The sequence below is a fragment of the Tachysurus fulvidraco genome, chromosome 10 (assembly GCF_022655615.1).
Source record: "Tachysurus fulvidraco isolate hzauxx_2018 chromosome 10, HZAU_PFXX_2.0, whole genome shotgun sequence".
NCBI classification, from domain to species: domain Eukaryota; kingdom Metazoa; phylum Chordata; class Actinopteri; order Siluriformes; family Bagridae; genus Tachysurus; species Tachysurus fulvidraco.
Genome location: NC_062527.1, coordinates 10,121,372 through 10,142,280, shown reverse-complemented (window position 1 = coordinate 10,142,280; position 20,909 = coordinate 10,121,372). Strand labels below are relative to the sequence as shown.

General features: G+C 36.2%; 1 protein-coding gene across 2 annotated transcripts; it reads right to left on the bottom strand.

Annotated features, from left to right (window-relative positions):
- Window positions 1-2,651: 2,651 nt before the first annotated feature.
- pkp3a (plakophilin 3a) lies at window positions 2,652-17,924 on the bottom strand. 2 transcript variants are annotated; one of them, XM_027173343.2, is made up of 14 exons: window positions 17,756-17,924; window positions 15,378-15,600; window positions 12,515-12,612; window positions 11,336-12,132; window positions 9,989-10,112; window positions 9,698-9,902; window positions 8,331-8,505; window positions 8,029-8,146; window positions 7,773-7,937; window positions 7,369-7,551; window positions 6,150-6,303; window positions 5,835-6,030; window positions 5,617-5,704; window positions 2,652-3,973 (listed from the first exon to the last, which is right to left on the bottom strand). In XM_027173343.2, exons 1-14 carry the CDS (start codon window positions 17,756-17,758, stop codon window positions 3,932-3,934), a joined length of 2,571 nt encoding a protein of 856 aa, XP_027029144.1. In that variant the 5' UTR covers window positions 17,759-17,924; the 3' UTR covers window positions 2,652-3,931. The 2 variants fall into 2 exon arrangements, with proteins under 2 accessions (XP_027029144.1, XP_027029143.1); XM_027173342.2 differs by lacking the exon at window positions 17,756-17,924 and having other exon boundaries at window positions 15,378-15,876.
- Window positions 17,925-20,909: the final 2,985 nt, after the last annotated feature.

Genomic DNA, 20,909 nt, shown 5'->3' with positions numbered 1-20,909 from the left:
CAATATCTTTGGCTTTAATATTTGGTTTAGCCACAACATGACATATTTTAATACTGGCTTCAAACACATATATTGTGTTTCGCTGGAGATACAATTTACTGATATGTCTGGCTTTAGTGATGGTCATGAGATCACACTGTGGGACCGCTTGTGTAATGGTCAGAGACATAGTTTCTGCCGAAATAGAAATACCCACATGCCAGTATGGTAGGGTGGCTTCCAGGGAAATACATTTAATTTGTCAGATATATTAAGATTTATTGTCTGTATTGCCCAAGTGACCTGTACATGTCAACAATATGTCTAATCTGATAGTTAACTGCCCATTTCAAGAGCTTGTTTCCCCAACCCCAGCAGCATGTGCTCTGGTATGCGTGATCATCTTTAGGGATTCTATAATATTGCAGCCCTCTTTTCCTTGTGGAGGATGTTAATATGCTGACTTCAAGTCTTTTTTAAAAATTTTCTTTAAACATTTTTTATAGTTTTACTGGGCAGCATCTGTTGTTACAGTTGCCCTGTTTGCAGGAAGAAAACATGTGCTGAACCACTGCCTCAGGGTGCTTGCACAATATAGTCACACCTGCCTTTGTGATATGGCTGACAGGTGTGTATCATTCAGCCAACACAGAAACACTGGCAAAATATTTCACTACAGGAGTTGAAAAAAATCTAGTTTAATAATTCTAGTTTTGAAAACTATATTGTCCTGTACTGAAACTGGTGCCTTATTTATACATCTCAACTGCAAGTACAGTTCTAGCTAGTTCTTTATTTCAATATTACTGAAATGTAATACTTGCGCCTTTACTTTACATTCAAGATAGAATGTGATTCAAGTGACATGACAGTGACAGTGAAAGTACTGATTATTGGCAGCTAGATAAAGAAGGATCAGCTGTAAAGACAGCTTAGAATTTATGGAGTATCATGAGTTCATCAGTGGGACCCTCCTAGGCTTGGAGAGCCTTGTTCATAGTTGTAAGTATAGAGTACAAAAGATATTATATGTTTAAATTTTTAATGGATAAATGGACTGGAAATATATGTGACAAAACCAAAAGTGTCTGAATACTTATTTCCCCTCTCTGTAAATGAGGTGAAAAGGAGAAGTGAAAGAGAGGGAAGAAGTGCAGTACATTTACATTTACCAGACACTCTTAGCCAGAGTGACTTACATTTTTATTTATTTCAGTTTATACACCTGAGCAATTGAGGGTTAAGGGCCTTGCTCAGGGGCGTTGTAGTGGCAACTTGGTGGACCTGGGACTCGAACCAATGACCTTCCAATCAGTAGTCGAACACCTGAACCACTGAGCTACCACATCCCACAGTAAAGAAACATCACAGTCATGCAATGGTTACTCAGCTCTATAACGGACATTGATCAATCCTGTATCATACTCAGGATTTTCCTATATATATGGATGAGATGGAGATGGATGAGATGAATGAGAAGGGTTACTTAAAAGGTAACAGGTAAATTATTAACATGATGTTTTCTTTAAAAAAGGTTTTCATAGACAAAGAGTCACTGCATAATATTACTATTGAATGTGTTAGCAAAAATGTTATATTAGTGTTACAAGGGTCAACCGATATAGGAACAATAGCACAGGCACTATATAGCAACGATTAATTATACTGTGTCATATTTAACAATTGTTATAAACCATCAAGATACTTTTGTGCAAATTTGCATGAAACATAAATTATCATGCTTTACTGAAGTTCTTGCACAGTAGACAAGGCTGTCGAAAGCGAGATATACAACACGACTGTGAGGAAATCTAGCTCAACTGCTGGAAAGTTTGTCATACATAAACAGGTGTGTCAGACAAAGGTGGGGTAGGATAAAGCAGTGTGACTGGTATGTAAGATGTTGCAATACAAAAAAAAAATGTTGCTACTATATTGATACTGTTATCCCACTAGGTGTCTGTCTTTGTGCCATCTGTCTTTGTGTCTTCACCAGGCTAACGTACAAGACAGCAAAAGTCCAGCAAACATATGGGCTTCTTCATTTTCTGTGGAATCTGAAATGTTCTACATCATTTCTCATTAACCACAAGTAAAACCAATCCAAATAGTTTTTGGCTTAAAGTCTTTGCCTTTTTTGTGCATGTGATTTGGATGTGGCATATTTGTGTGTTAGGATAGGGTTGGAGACTGACTAGGATGAAACCTTGACTGACGTCAATGCAACACTTTGACTGTCATCACTTTTACTGCTGAACAAATTGATGAGTACGTCACTGACCAAGGAGCCTCAGGGCAACTATAAATAATAAGGGATAGAGAGAAATACTATAACCTTGTAAGCTACAGTAAATGCTTCATGTCAGCAGAATACAATACTCCCCACAAATTAAAACTCATGCGTTCTTCTGTTTCACAAGAAGGGCTTAATTTCAGCATCGACAGGAGGGTGCTTGCATTTAGCTCCTCCTAAGCTTTAGAGAAGGCAGAATATTCATGTTGGAGGAGAGCGCAGGTAGGTTAATAAATCCATGACACGAGGCTCATCACATCTACCCAACATGGATAAGAAGGTGGGGGAAGACCGGAAGAGAGTAGGAAACGTGAAAGAAAAAGACAGATCATTAAGGATCAATAGAACAAACGTTCAGTACAATGAAAAATCCATCAGATAATATATATTTTTTTATTTTCATTAAGGCAAAATATTACAACTAAGAATGCGTTTGCAAAGAATTGTATAAAACAGGCATTGTATATTAGTCATCTACAGAATTTGGCAAATTGAAAAAAACCCTTGTCATTTAACTAATATATTCTCCCAGGATAAAAAAATATTACTTATAGTGTCTAAATTACAAAATGCAATTATTTCATAGACACTGATCTATATATTCACACCATATCCAATATATTCCCAAAATTGCGGTTTTATAACAAAAATGCAAATTTTCTTGTAGACAAGTTACTTTTGCTGAAAATTGCTATACCTTTTTGTAGTTATTTAACATGAGGCCTTATTAACTTTAGTATATGACACAATATAAGAACCTAAGAATTTTCCAGTTTGTCAAATTGTCCAAACTTGCTATAAATCTGTTAAGTAAAGAAATTTAGATACAAAAATAAAAATGTGTATGTATAGAAACAGTGTGCAACAATTTACATTCATGTGGATTTTAACTAGAACAGGTTGTTATACAACACCATGAAAATACATGTTATTACAGTATGTGTCAGATTCTGTTAAGTTTAGCCTGTGTAAGTATCTTTATTGCAAGCGGTGGCTTCACTTGACACTACCGTAGGTATTCTACAAATATCCTGGTACTAGATAGTAATGTAAATTGTGTATGGATATAGCCATTATGAACAGTGCAAGTATTGAGACATAGCATTTTACTTATAGGTTCACTATAACAACACAGACCAGTTAACAAAACATTAGGGCAATTGAAAAGCACAACAGTTATAACAGTATATGGTGCAATCTAGAAATATTTAGTATTCTTTTTGTTTAAATCCCACAACCAGTTCCCCCAGATATCAGTCCAGATGTTTAAGGGGGGAAACCCTGTCACAGTAGTTTACAATCTAAAAATATGAAAAGAAATTAACCCCATGAACTACCATATGATAAGATAGGGCAATGCCCATGTTATTGGGAAAACAGTAACACAACAGTCCAAACTCTTCCTGCACACTGCTGAAAGTGGCCGAAAAAAATCAGTGGCCAAAAATCCCTGAAGATAAGAAAAAAACTGAGGTCTACAGGAATTTAATTAAGGTGCATGCTCCATCAATCAAGTTCAGTTTACAGATGTGGCCTTCCTGTATTCTACGACAGGTTGTGTTGCAGTAGCCAAATGTCACAGCTGAAATATGGGTTACTGTTCTTTTTTCATTCCATTCCTCATTTACATTCATGCATTTACATCCACACAGTCTTTATTTAGAAGCTCAGCTCTGTAAAATCCTCTTTCTTGAATCCTTTCTGTAAAGAACAAAAAAAAAAAAAAAAAAAGAAAGTCTCATAAGTAAATGTAAATGCAGTGCAATGATTATTTGATGTGTCAAAAAGAGTGTTCAAATGGTCACCCCAAAAACACAAAAGCACATTCATTTATATTTTACTGTGCAACACAGCTGTATTCAACAATATCTCTACAGGGTCAAAGCAAAAAAAAAAAGTGTCTTATATGGAATGCTAATTATTCACCCTAATTTTTTCCCCAAATAAAAAAATACTGGATAATTACTGATTACCAATAAACTACCAAACCGTGGTACGGTATGGTATTTATTAGTCATTTATAGTTGTTACTAAAATTTTAATATAATATTACTCATTCATTTTTGCTTAGTCCCTGCATTGTTATCCCTCTTTTGAGATTTTTGTGAGACTGCAAAAGGCAGATTTGTGAAATGGAGGCATTCTGTGGTGTGTTGGGACACGCTCCTGAGGAAATCACCTGACAGGTCTGGGTTATGGCTCCACCTGTACTTGATAAAGCACAACCACATTTGCACACACCCTTTTTGCTTTTGGTGTGTGTGTGTGCATGTGTGTGTGTGTGTGTGTGTGTGTGTGTGTGTGTGTGTGTGTGTGTGTGTGTGTGTGTGTTCAAACCAGTCTTTTTAAAACTGGAAAATGACTACAGGGCAGGGTGTGGAAACACATCGAAAATATGTTGTATTGTAAACCATGACACACAGTCTTTCCTCAAACATGTTAATGTCTCAGGGAAACGTTTATGTCCCAGTTAACAGTTACATTATATTTCATACCATATTTCTGTAAAAGCAGCAGAGAAGAACAACTGCAAATATAAATCCGAACTCAATGTTTTGTATATTTATTCATTAAATGTACCGATTTTTATATTTATGCTCTCTGCTACAGAAATCAAAGGCTACTGCATTATTTTGTGGTTTTTCATTATACCAACACTTGAGAAATATATGATTTCCTGGACTATAAATTACTCAATATGTTGTATACAGTATAATATACAGTATGTCTGGAAACTTCAGCACTGTTTGCAAAGCGTTCCATGAGTGCTTCATGATGCTCTTTGAAAACTTTCCAACATTTTACAATGGTATCAACATATCCAGTTTGGAGGATCTCATTCCACATGTTAAATCATAGTTTGGTCGTCTACTATTATTGTAATACTACCAGACATTTCTGACTGCAAGCCCTACAGGCTCTTTAAGTAAACTTCAGCTTATTAAGAAAGAAGAACCTGGATTTGTACTAGAATACCTAGGTTGGATCATATTGTGCTTGTATTATGCCAGCGTCACTGGCTGTATATTTAATTCAGGAATCAATGTAACCCTTTCCAAGCACTTAGCTTTAACAAGGCATGATTCATGTTCATTCGGAGAATTAGTTGTAGCTCAGCTCAGTTTTCTTATTGCATTATAATGTTTGATCTGTTTTTAAATCCAGATAATACTTGTCCACAATTATTGTCTTTTATTTTATTCACTAACATGTTGCAAGATTTATTGAATTTATTTAGTTACTTTATTGACAATTCCTTAATTATTTGAAATATTTGACAATAAATTACACGTCACATTTTAGGTTAAAAATGAATAAATCTAATATATCCATGCTTAAATTACCTTTTTGTAATCTTTGTGTAGTTTTTTATATTGGAACATGTTGCCAAGGACCGTAGCTGCTGCTTTGGCTTGTTTCTGTTTCAATTCGCTGAAATATAAAGAAAAAGGAACATGAATTGAATGATTCTAGAATGTCTCAAATATAATCATCTTTCAAGCATGTTGTCCATATTACACAGTAGTAGATGCTCTGTTACAAGCTAGTGAGGGCCTCTTACCTATTATCATGAGAATTCCTGATGCCGGCCAGCTTGGGCAGTCCTTCAAAATAGGCTATGTCTCGTGCAGCCACCTCAACAGAGCTTACAAGGTTGTTAAGTGCGCCACAGATATTTAAAACCACTTCAGGTGAAGGGGTCTTCTGATTGCCATCATCTGGCAATATTGCCACTAAGCTTGACACCACCTTAGGAGCTAATAGAGGACAAATAGCAAAAAAAAAGGCTCTTTATGAAAGCAAATCATTAAACTTCAGTGTTTCCACAACAGAATTTTTTGACTTCTCATTAGATAAGAATGAGACCTGTACATACCCAGACTACTTTTGTCCCTGCAATGCCGGGACAGGTTCCTGAGGAAGCCAGTGACAGAACGCAGTTCAAGATCGTTGGTTGCCTTCAATTTATCCATAATAGTAGGCAACATACGCTCATGTTCCAATGCAATACGACTCAGGATCGATGGCCACTATATGCATAAAAAAAAGAATACTTAATGCAAAACACAAAGTTTTAAATAAACTAATATTTTAGTAAATATTTCATGTTATTAATCATGTGATATTATTCCAGAACAATCGTATTTGTAATAGTTGTTGTGGTTCTGCATGACTGACAATGATTTTTTTAATGGTCCTGACATTCTTGTTAGCTGTTGATTTGACAGGATGTATAGAACCTAATCAAAATGCTTGAGGAAATAGCTGTGTCTAAGCTTAGTTTTAGCATGAGTGGTTACTAAGCTACAGCATACGCACTACAATACTGTTACATGACAAAAACAGAGTAAGAACATTATACAAACCTACATTACATAGCTTTGCATATTAGCTAAATATTTACAAAAGTCATTGACCAGGAAAACTATAAACTACAATGAAAAAAATACAAGCCGAATTTTTTATTTTCCATAAAACGCTTATTATGAAATAATCACTATTGAAGATTGCTTTCTGAAGGCTGCTAACTAGATCACTGACAGTACCCAGACAAAATATTATGTGGCTACACGTTTTCTTGGTATCTTTCTATTTGAGCCTAGGTTGAGCAACTGAGTCACAATTCCATACAGCAGTCTTTATGTTGAATTACATTTTCATTACCATGTAATTGTTTTCAAGCTTTGTAAGTGAAAATATCTTAAATGTAATCAGAGTTATATAGCATTTACTATTAGATTACAATTATGCAAAAATAAGCTTATTAAACTTATATTAAGAATTAACTTCTGGAATTAAGAAAGATTATTAGAATATTATTGTTCTATTAGCAGATCATTTAGCTTCATTTTAGAAGTAATCGCTTAAAATGAGCAAAATGATTTTCTAATAGAACAAGACTGTTTTTCAAGCTTGGAATTGGTACATGTGTCTAAAAATTATTTTAATTATCTCATTTATTTTGTTGTAATCTTGAAATAGGAAATACCTGATATATCTATATGAAATAAGGCTATATAAAATATTTTCAGTTGCTAAAATGCCATTTTTTGCAGTTAATCCCTGAAAAGACAATACGCAGGTTTTTGTCTTACCCTTCTGTCTCCAGCAGTAATATTCTGCAGGGCTCCAGCTGCAGCCTCTCGTGTGGTTGTGTTTGATTCACAACGTGAAAGGACAGCATTATACAGCCCTATCACTTTTGGGTGCCACAGCCATTCCCTACCATTAGGGATCTTGGCCACCTCAGTGAATGTAGACAGGTCCTGATTCTGTCTCTGAGTGTCAGGAAAAAAAAAAGGTTACACGAAATACACCAAATTGCAGGTCATAGTGTTATTGATTATAATACAGTGAAATGCATTCTCACAGTAGCACACTCAACCCAGAAATGGTAAGTAATAATTAAACCTAATAAAAAAGAATTTTATAAAGTCTTCAACATCCAGTAAAGTGTACAATGAAGATAAATTGATATATGTTAATAAATGCCCTTTACATCTTTTGCTTTCTTGCTCTGAGGAGTGAAGCAGCCAATAGGCTCTCCTTTAGAGGAAGTCTGACTTCGACTGGTGCCCTCCAAGCGCATCAAGGCTGAGGGGGGAATCTCATCATATAGCTGATAGGACAGGTTCCTCATCACACATACAACATTCTCCACTCCCTGCCACACATAAAACATTTTGTAGAATGCATTTAGATAAAAAAGAAGAACATAATAAGTTAGCGCTTGTCTTCTACTCTGTTGATCTGACCTTTTGTTCTATTCTGGAGTCATCCACTGATTTCTGAAGGTAGCCTACCAGGGCATCAATTAGTTTAGGAGTATCCCTCATCTGCTGACGAGTCACTGCATTTATTGAACTCAGGTTCCTGTAGTGACATAGGCAGGATATTTAGTGAGAAGGCACTTTTGCAAACTATGCAAAATATAAACACAGATCAGACAGGGTGAGAATAATGCCTTAGTACAGATCACAATTATGTGTAACTAATTTTAATTTTACACAACTACTGGGTTATGGAATGTTTTGCATATGCATGAGTGTGGACACACCTGAGGCATCCAGTTGCATTGAAGAAGATGTCTGCCTCTGAATCTGTATGCCAAATTATTTCTTTATTTCCAGTTCCTGAGAGAGGAATCAGTATCTCTTCAGTCAGCTTTGGAAGTGTCTCCTTTGCCAACCTCACTTTCAGATTGTCTTTGGAGGAGAGATTCCATAGAATACCTACAGAGGGATACAATGAGAGAGAGAGATACAATGGATATGATGAATGGAGGGATACAATGAGAGAGAGAGAGAGAGAGAGAGAGAGAGAGAGAGAGAGAGAGAGAGAGACAGACAGACAGACAGACAGAGAGAGAGAGTAAAAAGTGTTAAGGATAGTAATTTATCACCAAAAGAAAAATGAGTGCAAACAACTAAAACCACATAACAATACTGTATCATGCAACCTTGTATTCACAAGTCTGAGACATTTACTTTATAGCACATAATTATCTGTAATAGTAGAGATCAAAGCTTGTCTAATGTTTCTGGACAAACTTTATAAAATACACAAGGGATTTTGGATTACGCAGAGGTTTAACTTTAAAAATTGGGCCAACTCCTGCAACTCACAATAGCCGTCTTTTGTCCTTACTTTACTGAGTTGTTTCCTAAGACCTTTGACCATAATTACTTTTTAGAGAAAAGGGAGATGAGGCTGTCATGTGCATAGTGCATGCAAGCAAATAATCTGAATAAACAGAACAACTTGTAAAAGGACGACTGCGAACCCTAAATTTTATGTACGCAGTAAAAAAAGGCCTTGAATGTGATTCACTCATGGGCCTACGTACATCCACACAAGCAAGTCAAGACAACACTGCTGTCACTGGGAGAGTATAGGCAACGCCCCAGAAACACACATACAAAGAACTGCACCAAGTGATTTGTTATTAACTTCAAAAACTTTTTATAAGTAAAAATATTATTTTTTATATTAGATTTCACCACTTCATTCATGCATAATCTAAAGTGACCTGTGACACCTAGTGCCACTCCTTTGAAGATTACAGGTCAATACAAAACCCTATTGTGTTAGGTATGATTTTTGTTGTATAACTGTTATCACTGTGTCTGCCTCACCACACCTATACTAAAGTCCAGCCTTTACCAACACCATCCACATTTAACTTTGTGATAGCAATGCACAATGGCAAACAGCTAAACACTGGTTCACACAGAAGCTGATTGATTTTTTTCACTTATCCCGAGATAAGCTCTCTCAATTTCCCATTTCCCAAGTCCAGCCACATATTCAAGATATGTTATAATATACAAAATAGTTAATCCTGCAGCCTATTTATATTTTTAGTGAGCAACAGAGGATATAATTAATATTAATTAAAATGCAGGTTAACACCAAAGTGTTTACCAGTGATGTTCTTTTGAAGTTCATCATCTGGTTCTTTCAGAGCTTGCATAAGCTTAGGGATTCCTCCAGCCTCAATAAGAGCCATTTTGTTTTCCATGTTCTCATAGATGAGGTTCCTGGCTGCTCCAGTGGCATACTGTTGCACCCTCTGTGCCTCACTGTTAAATAATTCCACCAGTGGGGGAATACCTTTCAGTTGGTTCACCTGAAAGAAATAGAAAAATGTTTGTTCAGCGCATTATATTACTAGTAAAAAAAATAAATATATTTGTAAAATTCACCAGCTCTTACTAGTTTCTTGGCCTCTGTACTGCTGTAGCATTCATGCTGGATGTAAGCAGCTCCAAGTATTTGCTCTTCTTTATCAGTTGAGTTTATGTATCTCACAGCAGTTGGCATATCCAGAGAACTCAGTCTGTGTGAGGAACATATAAAGAGGATTTTTCTAACATTTTTCTAACAAGCAATAACCAGGCTTCAATTTTAAATTAAATTTAAGTTTTTGTCAGGGTGTATTGGTAGTGTATCGTTGGACTGGTTTGGGTGTGCCTCCCTGCATTCTCATTCTTTACACACACACACAGACACACACGCAGAGGCTGCACAGGGTGACATCAAACACACACACACACGCAGAGGCTGCTAGGCGGGTGAAAGTGAATTTTACGATTGAGTGAGTACGACCTTAACAACCTGTTTGACAGGTTCACGAGCCATATGTCCTCGCTGCAATTTTGTTCATACTTACTAAAAAAAGAGTCTTATTTATTTTAGTGTTTTCTCAGTAAATATTACATTAATGAGATTTTTATCATTTTAATATTTTTATTGGATAAGCATAAGAGGAATCTAGGAGTGTACAAGGTACACTCTTTACAGTTAGAAACTTTACAGTTTATATAAAAGAACAAGCTTGGACTGTGATGGGCAGTGGGAAACATCTGCCTGCTAAGGTCTTCAACAAAGGTACAAAGTGACAGTATGATGTAGTATTTATTACAAATTCTTTTGTCATATTGCATTTGCTCCATTCTTTTCCTCTCATTCCATACATGTTGGGCCTTTTATGCACCATCTGTTTTACTGAGAGTACAATAATGTAGTGAATTCACAGTCAAGACATGTGCCTAGGAACATTGGTAGAATTCCTTGGCAGCTTCCTCCCGATATCGATCTGTTCTAGTAAATGGTTGGCTTTGCCTTTTGGTTTGTTGCTTTTTGTGAAAATCCAGTGCACTTCCTGGTACCTAAATTGCTGGTTCCTTGCTTTCCTACAGGAACGGTTAGACAGTGGAATGTCCCCAACCATGTTGAATGTCTATGTGGTGGCTATTCGAGTTACGGTAAAGATTTGATAATGCTTGCACACACTCAGAAGAAGGACCTTCATCATCAGCCATTCATAGAAGCACAGTTTAAAAATCTGACTAGCATGAATGTCATGAATCACATCTCACAACTTTCTATATTTTACTTGGTAAACTCCCTTGTGTAGATGCATAGATTATGAAAACAATACAAACGAGAACCTTAAAATTTTTTATATAAATATTTATAGTTTAAATTATTCAATCACAGGCAAACTTAAACAGAATTTGCTCTTTTGTTTGTGTGTGCGTTTGTGTGCGTGTGACTCACCCGCTTAGATTGCCCAAGCTGCCTGTCATATCCATGCCATCAAACACATCCTTGCCTCTGCCCACACTGATCATACTTCTCATGGAAGGAGCACGAGACATCCTTCCCTTCATTGTCAGAGTACCCTGGGATCCTCCACCCATCACAAAGCCTCCTGTGTTGCTACCTCCCTGAAAACTCGCTGCTGACAGAGAGTTGCGATTCTGACGGTTCTGAGTGATCCTGCTAATGGTGCGCTGTGAAGGACCTTTGTTTGATTGACGTACAAAGGCCTCCTCTTCCATGTTGCCTCCATAGCGTCCGTTGCCGGCCAGGGTTGTCATAATAGGAAGAGTCCCTGAAGTCTGCCTGGCTCCAGAATTGTACTCATTGACCGTGGTAGCAAATGGGTGTGGATACGTGGCTGCGTAGCCATTGCTCATGTTATAACCTGATTCCTGCCGTGAGAAAGCGGCATCCTGGTCTGATGCCAGACTTCCCTCACTGCCATTTCGCGTCATCCAATTGGTAACCGGCTGCTGAGGCATTGACTGCATGCGTAAAGAGTGTAATGATGCGGCATCTGCATCGGCACCCCCACGGCTCATAGAACGCTTTGTTGTACTCATCTTATACAGCTGAGACTGGCCACATTGGTAGCCACCCCCCACGGTACCCATTCCTGCCATAACACTCATGTCATCATGGTTACACATTAGTCCTCCAGCACCCCCTCGACTAATCTGAGATCTTGTACCAAAGTCCATGGCTGAGCGAGATGAGTATCCACCGCTAACATGCTGAGATGGACGGTGGGCCTGGTGGAGATCCAACAAGAGAACTATTACAGCCATATACAGTAAAAATCTAACATGGGCAAAAAATATATTTAAAATAATAGACTATGATTGAAGCATGGCAGATTCATGAAAATGTACAGTAACAATTAGAGAATAACATTTTTTAGATGCACATTAAATGAATGATGTAATGGAATGCAAGTGTGTAAGTTTGCTTAGAGAGAACCTGTAAAATACCACACTTAGGCTATACACTAATACTGCTCTGCTCCTGTAAAATCCAGCAGATCTACACTCACCATATTGTGTCCCTTATTCCACTTTGCAAAAGCACAGTACACATTTTAAAAAAAATATGGGTCAAGCTCAAATGAAGAAAACAAGAGCATGGAATTCTCACCATTACTGGTCTGGTGGTAGAGGACTGCATATAGGACTTTGAGCTGAAACTAGGATTGTAGGTCTGGTACTTCATCATTGTCGAAGAACCACCGTACTCTAGAAAGATAGAGAGATTATATATTATTATTTTTGATACCTTTAAGAAACTAGTTTCCTGTGGCAGGCAATACATCAAAAACCATTAATTGCAATGTCTATTCCTGTGAACGTACGGCTCTGGATTGGCTGTGGTTAAAACGCTCATACCTTGTGACTAATTTACTTCCCTTTGTCAGCTCTCAAATCCCACAAAATGAAAGGTGGACAACATGCTTAGCACAACCATTCATACAGAAGCCACTGTACATTTTCACAGACTAAACATCACGTCTTGGACCGCAAGAGGAGATGAAGTGCTTCGTTTTGCTTCCTTTAAATATATGCATGCTACACAAAACCAGTGTTTATCTTGACAATCAGCGGGATCAGGAGGATGTCGCAGTGGATATTTGAAATTGTTGGAATAAACAGCATTACCTTGCATGAACTACTACTATTAGCTAAACTAACATTATTTTGTTAAAAACCTATACTACTAGAACCACGCAATGCCTAAAACTCACTGTTTATTTGTTCTTTACTGTCACATCAAAACACTCAGATTGGTAGGATAAGATTGAATTTATAGTGTACATGAGCTGCAATCACTAAATAGTCTATATACAAGAACTCAGTGATACAGTGTTATTAGTCCTACAGTTAACATACTGGCATGTTTCCTCCAATTCAGGCCATTTATATTCATTAACATTAATCAAATATCCAACAATCAAACCACATTATTATACACTGTGTGTGAGTTTGTGTGAGTATGAGAATAAATGCTTTCTGAAGGGCGAGGTAAAGGTGGGGCTGTTAAAATCAGGCTGCTGACAAACCGCAGGCAAGGGGAGAAGGGGCAAAAAACCGGTCTAATAGCTGTAAGCAACTCCTTCTGTCCCTGCCCAAAACACATAGAATCAACACACACACACACACACACACACACACACACACACACACACACACACACACACACACACACACACACACACACACACACACACACACACACACACACACACACACACACACACACACACGTTCACTTACACATCCCACACCTTGCCACACCCTAATTTCCATATCCTTGAAAATACATAGAATTGAGCATAGAAAGTATTAAGACACAAATAGACAAAACCCCCAGTGCTTTCATGGAAATCTGTTTGTATTTCTCTTTCAACTGAAGCATACTCTTGGTATTTCACTTATGAGACCTTTTAGACAACAGCATTTCCCTATTCGAAGTTTGTGTCTCTCGATTTTGGAGAAGAGCCCAGAAATGTGAAGCTGTTCTGACTTGTCGAGGATCAACCTAAGCTCCTGAAGCTTGTACTAGCCCACAGCAGCCACTGTCCATGCCTACAAAGACTGAATGTTTTACACTCAAATCATTACTGATTTTTATTTTAATTTTCACCACAGAATTCATTATCAAAATAAAAAATTTAAGTAAAAGATATCCCTGTGAAGTCAGATAAAAGCAAAGGGAGAAAAGCAAAAAGAGTTTATTGTACTTAGCAGTTTCAGGTTTTATTTTGTATGATTTGGGTCCTTTCAGAGCTGACAAAGTAATGTAACCCAATCTCAAGGTATAAGAGGTCAAACTCACTTTACCCAATCATTTTCACCCTTAAGATAACGACATACCAATAAAAAGGCTGCAGATGGACTGTGCATGTTTCAACCTGTTCAGTGTTAATGCAGTGTGGGTGTGGGTGTGTGTGGGTGTGTGTGTGTGTGTTCATGTTCATGTTCATGTTCAGCTGGCAGACAGGCAGGACGGTTACACTCATGTTAGTGGCTAATTAAAAAAGACAAACTACAAAAACTGCTGAAATTTTGATGAGTTTCAAACCCAGTTTCAATAAAACATTTGTTATTGCCATACAAATAGATTTTAACATTAAAACCATCCAAATTATCCCTATATTCCACGTTCAGACCGTTGTTTCAGATCAATGTAAATCCTTTGTTCTGAGTACAGTGTTATTTTTCATACTTGTGTCACATACTTGAAGCTGGGGACATGTTTGTGTATTATTACAGCTACTAAAGCAAATTCAGACCTACTTGTTGAGCCTGCTGGTGTTTCCATGAGGTAACTCAAAGCCTTACACCAACTCTTTTTACTTGTTCATTTGTTAGTCTTATTATTTTTTAGTAATCAGTAAACAGAACTATGAACAAGTCATATTCATAAACAAGAGCCAAACTTTTTTCATTAAAAAAATGATGTACTATGCAGAAAATCATAAGAGCATGTAAACCTGTGATTAACTGAGTGAGGCACATTTAATGAACCAGCCAGACATTCACGAACCACCAAATGCTGTTATATTTAATGGGTTATTATAATAAACGACGGTTATGTGCACAATTGCACACTGCAGGGTTTACGTGTCACTCAAACATCCGGTTTTAGCCGAGACAGTAAACCGGGGAATATTTCCGAGTTAACTCGCTTCTGCTGTCAAAAACATGGGATTATTTTCCACTGAGAAACTGGTGTAGTCTGAACACTGGCTCACGATGTGTACGAGACAGAATGCAATAAATAAAGTAGAATATCCTGTATTATATATTATATATTATATATTAAGGACAAGCCAAACAACATCCCACAGACCTAAGAGCCAGGCAAGAAAGAGTTAATGTAGTCGCGAGTTAAAATGACCAGAATTAGGTTACTGATACAGACAGATAGAATACTGAAGAAGAATTAAAAGTGTATAAAGAAAGGGCGTCTCGGGGCTGGGAGCAGGTAGACGGTGACACACCTGAGGTGGGGTAGTACGCGGAGGTGGAGGTGTTGGCAGTGACGGTGGCGTACTGCGCGGAGGTGGAGTTGTTCCGTCGGGACAGGGTGGTTTTCTCGGATAGTCTCTGGGCCACCTGCTGCTGGACGCGCTTGGCTCGCGTAGCATCGTCAGAGTACGCGCCGCCGTGCGGGAGCTCATCGCCGGCCGGCAAGGCGTACGTGCTCACGGAAGAGTTGTTTGGCTGCAGAGCCGAGAGAAAAACACCCTCAGATACCACGCTCATGTTGAAACCGTCTAACTCAGTAACCGTACAGAGTGCGAAGCGTAAAGACAAAAAAAAACAAACAAACCCAAAAACACCCAAAAAAACAACCTACTAACAAAACGCAACGTCCTAAAGTAGTCTTAAAGCGTTAAATCAGCATTAGAGAAACTTCCGTGCCTACTGTATGCTAATCCTAACGAAACCGACGACAGAACAGCTGGGGTGAACTTTGTTCTAGCAGATATACAGAGACGTGTGCTTTTCGCAGGTGGAACAGAAAAATGGGCGGAGTTTAGGGCTGACTCAGGTTACCTGATCCAGGTTAGACACACAACAAGGACCTGGTTCTGCCTGTGCTACTCATGAATTAAAGAAATTAGTAAAAGTGAGAGCTAAATACAAATTAACAGCAAATCCAGGACTCTTTAAATAATAAGGTTTGAATAGTGCAGTTAATGTAATCAATGCATAGACAATAAAGCATCTGGAGTGCGCATGCGTGCGTGTGTTTTCATCTAAATACAAACAACCTACACTGTTAATGTCAATATACAATAATCACATGTATTTTATTCTCATTTTGTTTAGCGCATTGTCTCTACTTAACCATGACATTAAGCATACTTTATTCTCTAATGATTTTATGCCTATTAAAATTATTTAGATCTTGACAATATAACCTGCCATGATGTTTGCTTTTTATAAAATCTGGACAAACGGTGGTCATAATATAATACTACTAGTTACTAGTGGTAACATTTTACTTTGTGATAAATTAAGTGCACAAACATTTACACGAAAATCATATATATATATATATATATATATATATATATATATATATATATATATATATATATATATATATATATATATATGTGTGTGTGTGTGTGTGTGTGTGTGTGTGTGTGTGTGTGTGTGTGTGTGTGTGTGTGTGTAATCAGTTGTTATTAGCACAATTATTACACAATTAATGCAACTAAACACAAAACCTTATTCATTATATTTCTTTGAAGAATATGACTGAATATGATGCTTAATGTCATGGTTAAGTAGAGACAATGCGCTAAACAAAACGAGAATAAACTACATTTACAAATACAAGTAATTATTGTATATTGACATTAACAGTGTACTGTAGGTTATTTTGTATTTAGATGAAAACACAATGTACAGTGATTTAAAAAAAGGAATCTATAATGACTACAGAACATAAGAATATAAAAAAATGGCATAAAATGTTTATCTTATTATCTGTCCCAGACATGAGGACAACTGTAATACATGTACCTTTTTTATCTCATGTTTTTATCCCAGATATGTTTAGTAAAACCAATAAAAACACTATTGTTCGTAAAGTCGTAGCTTTCCATCTACGGCTATGGCGTAATAACCTAATATAAAATAAAAATAAAAATAAAAAATAAAAATAATATGATTATTAAGCCCAGGTTATGGATGTTTAAAACAAATAAATGTTGAATGACTCATATCTAAAAAGTGTTTACATATTTTTGACAATCTTGGCAATCTACATGCATACAAAGATAAAGCGACAAGATGGCAGAGAGGGAATAGTTTTGTTGGGTATTGACAGGCATGGCATAATGGTTGGCTTGTTTCATTTCTGTATCCATATATGGTCTCTCCTGTGCCTAGCAACCCAAGTAACAGTTTTTGTTTTGCATCAGGCTTATCTTTAAAACTAAGCGTTGTTTTCTGTATATGTTTTGTACTTTCAGTTTACATGGAAACTAAAAATCTAATTTTTGAGCAAATGGCATGAGCACTCTTTTTTGTTTCTATGGAAATATATTATATAATATATTTTTAACATTAACAAATATATTAACATTTATTTATTTTTACATTAACAAATATATTGATATTTACCGACTAGCAGATTTAGAGAATTAATCTAAGAAGTCATATTAATGTAGAGAATTAATTTCGATTTAATTTCTTTCGTATAGAGTCTTCAGTGGAACAAAGAATCCAATATGCCAATAAGTGATTTGCAATAGAATGAATAAAAATGCTTAACACATCCATAAATCATTCTGTCACACTGGTTTGTAATGGCACAACAGCAATGCAAGTACAATACAGTTCAATGATCAGTTCTACTCACCATTAAGACACAAGATTTTCAGACAAGAGATAAAATCCAATTAGGCAACACAGATTCGGTCTCACTGTTTCTGCTCTGAGAACAACCGTCTTCTTCTAAACTTTACTTGATCTGACTATGATATTGGGAGTGCACAACATATAGGCACAGGCAACTCCCTAGTGAAAACATGCATTCACTGTAATTATTTTAAAAAAAAGGAAAGGAGAGAGACAGGCAGACAGACGAGCGAGGTGAAGGGGATGACTCAATGTAGATGTATTGTAGGTGTCAAGTTTTGGGTGTGGCAGAATGAACATGAGCCACCTTTACCTCGGCTTCACAGATCACCCCTCCTTGTCAACGGTGCCATTTGACTCATTCAACATTACAAATCAGACAGATGTTAAAACTAGTCATCACTAAAAGTCACTTGAACAGCGAAAAATAAAAAGAAACATAAATGGTCCTGCTAAAAGTTTTCTGAATTATAGAATTTTGTTAAACTAAAGAAGACACTTGAATTTGGTTTGGTCTAAACACCTGTTTCAGCACTTATTATCCCTTCAGGGAAAAGAGGACAGCTGTTAATATATCTTAAGAATGTTCTGCCACCTTGTTCTACACAGTATGTACCACTCAGTAAATCTAATTAATTGAACTGCTTAATTCACATGAGTACAGGTGCATTACAGTATATGATGCTTAAAAATTACTTAAATACTTAGAGGCTAATGTATTCAGAGATATTGTATATAAAAGACTATATCTGAGAAAAGATAAGACTATCATAAAATCTCTGCATCATGTATAGACATATTCCTTATCTGATTAGGATGATACTATGTTTAGGCAGAATTTATGGATCCTCTTGATCCAAAGAGAAAGTTCCCTCTTGTATACTTCTAACACAACCGGGAATCGACTGGTTGCATATAAATAGATTTTCTCAGCATGGTAATAAAGTTTACTTTCTTAGATACTTTAGATACTTACGTCCCTGCTTCTATTTAAACATTTTGTTATGATCATTGACAGTGTTGAACTTGACACCTCTTAGGACACACACATACCCGTTCTAAAGTCTGTCAAAGAATTGCATGATTTATAATGTTAAATGTTGTACTAATATGAGCATAAAGATACATCCGTGGTAAAAAGACATTAATAATTATAAATTCGCTATTCCTTAGTTACTCAAAAATGCACATAAATAATTTGTTACTTAGAAACACAGTGTTTGTGTTATGCACAGTGACAGTGGTATAAATTATGATGGATAACTTTTATACACTGATCAGCTTAGTGGACAGGAGGTTATTTTCTCTAGAATAAATCATAGTTTAACGTTGTTCTATAATACACATCAAGACTTGGCTCATTGATAAATTGACTTAATGCTACAAGAATACACTCTAGTTATAGAAATAAATATATTATATTAAATAGCTGTTCAGAAAATACATTTAGCTGTCATTTCTTTTATCTGAAATGCAACAGCATGAGGCTGCTTACCATTTCTTGGGTTTTATTCTTAGGCTCCTAGTACAATATGACATCAATATTTGTGCCAATCCTCTCTGATATACAATGTATAAAATATGCAATACACAATTCCATATTTACTGTGATCCTTTTCATCTCCATTGTGGTCCAAAACATTTTATTTTAGGGAGATACAGGAATATGGAGTGCAGTGTAAAGGGTAGTATCTTGGTGTTTAAAAAAATTATGCATAACTAATCTACTGAATAAATAGTGAGTGTAAATTTGAAAGTTTATCAATTAAGTTATTATTATAGTGCAAAACAAATATCCCTGGCTAGAGGCTTTTGGGACCAGATTCAGTAGTATCTTTGAAAGATATATTATCACAGAAAGGCAAAACAGTGAACTACATCACGATCATCAGACTCAGAGACTTAGTCATAGCATAACTACAGATTTGAATGGTCTCTGTAGCATAATGACTAACCCTTTCAAAAGCAATGAATCATTTTCTTTCTCCACATGAATGATAGAATCACCAAAAATACATAAAAAACTTCATGTATAATAATTCATATAAATTAATCAGATTATTATTTAGTGCACCTAATCTGTGTTACAAACATGATATCAAATTACACAAAACAAGAATCTGCTAAGGAGTAAGGTTCTATAGTAAGAAAAACTGCTAAAATTAACATAGAGAACAGACACAGACTCAGTGAGTCAGTGTCATTATTACCACAAAAGAAAAAGAAGAAGGAAAAGAAGAAGAAGATATTTATAATATCAGGCTAGCTGTATGTTATATACGCAACTTTACCTAGTGTTGGCAAGTTTTATGTTGGGGTTTATCCAATTTAATCCAAGGAAGCGATTAGCCAGACTGCTTCAGATAAACACATTACTGACTATTTTACAGCAAAGTTAATAATGCTGTGTGTTTTAATTTAATATTACAATAAAGTTATAGCAGTGTTCTAATACTTTAATATAGTACAATCTGTACCAGATACTGCCTCATACTTTACACAATTGAATACAGTATTTTATTACAACATTTTTAATGAAACTGATTGCCACACTAAGAACAAGTACATAAAATGAATTAAACCTGCCTAATGTCTAGCATGTTGTGATAAACTGTGACAAAGTCCTCCACCTAGTACCCGCAAGCTAGGGTTGTGTATTTAAATGTTGTAAAGGAGTTGGTGTGTACGCAACAGCTTTGGGGCTTTGGGCATCTTTTTATCAGATAAAATGCATCAAAACATTTATCTTTATTTACATTAATTTGCTTTTAGGGTAATAGAGCTAATATTCAGACATTCATGGTTCAGATCAGGAGACAGTGGTGACAATTAATGTCTCAATCCTCAATTTCTGATCCCCTATTGATCATCTATTTGTTTCCTAGCAACAACTTTGTTTATGTATTTATGTTTAATGTTAATTTGTATTTTGTAACACAGCTAGTATGTTTGTTTCTGCAATAGAGAGACATTCTCTCAGTGTGGGAACATTTGTGAGGCATATCTCAAAGCAATGAGGTAGTTTAGCCAGTTTTTCAGCTTACTGGTCTGGGCCCTGACAAGTCAAGAAATAATTATGTGTGACAGATATCTGGAAGAGTGTGACACCTTCTTTACAGACAAAGGTTATCTTTATTAATGAAATTTGGCAATTC

Bases quoted from the DNA above. Each gene is read 5' to 3' on its own strand.
- pkp3a (XM_027173342.2), bottom strand. From the start codon at position 15,642: ATGAGCGTGGTATCTGAGGGTGTTTTTCTCTCGGCTCTGCAGCCAAAC. The intron at 10,113-11,335 runs GTGAGTCACACG...TTCCTCACACAG, and splicing joins AGCTTGGGCAATCTAAGCGG to ACTGAGTTCTCTGGATATGC. The intron at 8,147-8,330 runs GTGTGTCCACAC...ATGTCACTACAG, and splicing joins AATGCAACTGGATGCCTCAG to GAACCTGAGTTCAATAAATG.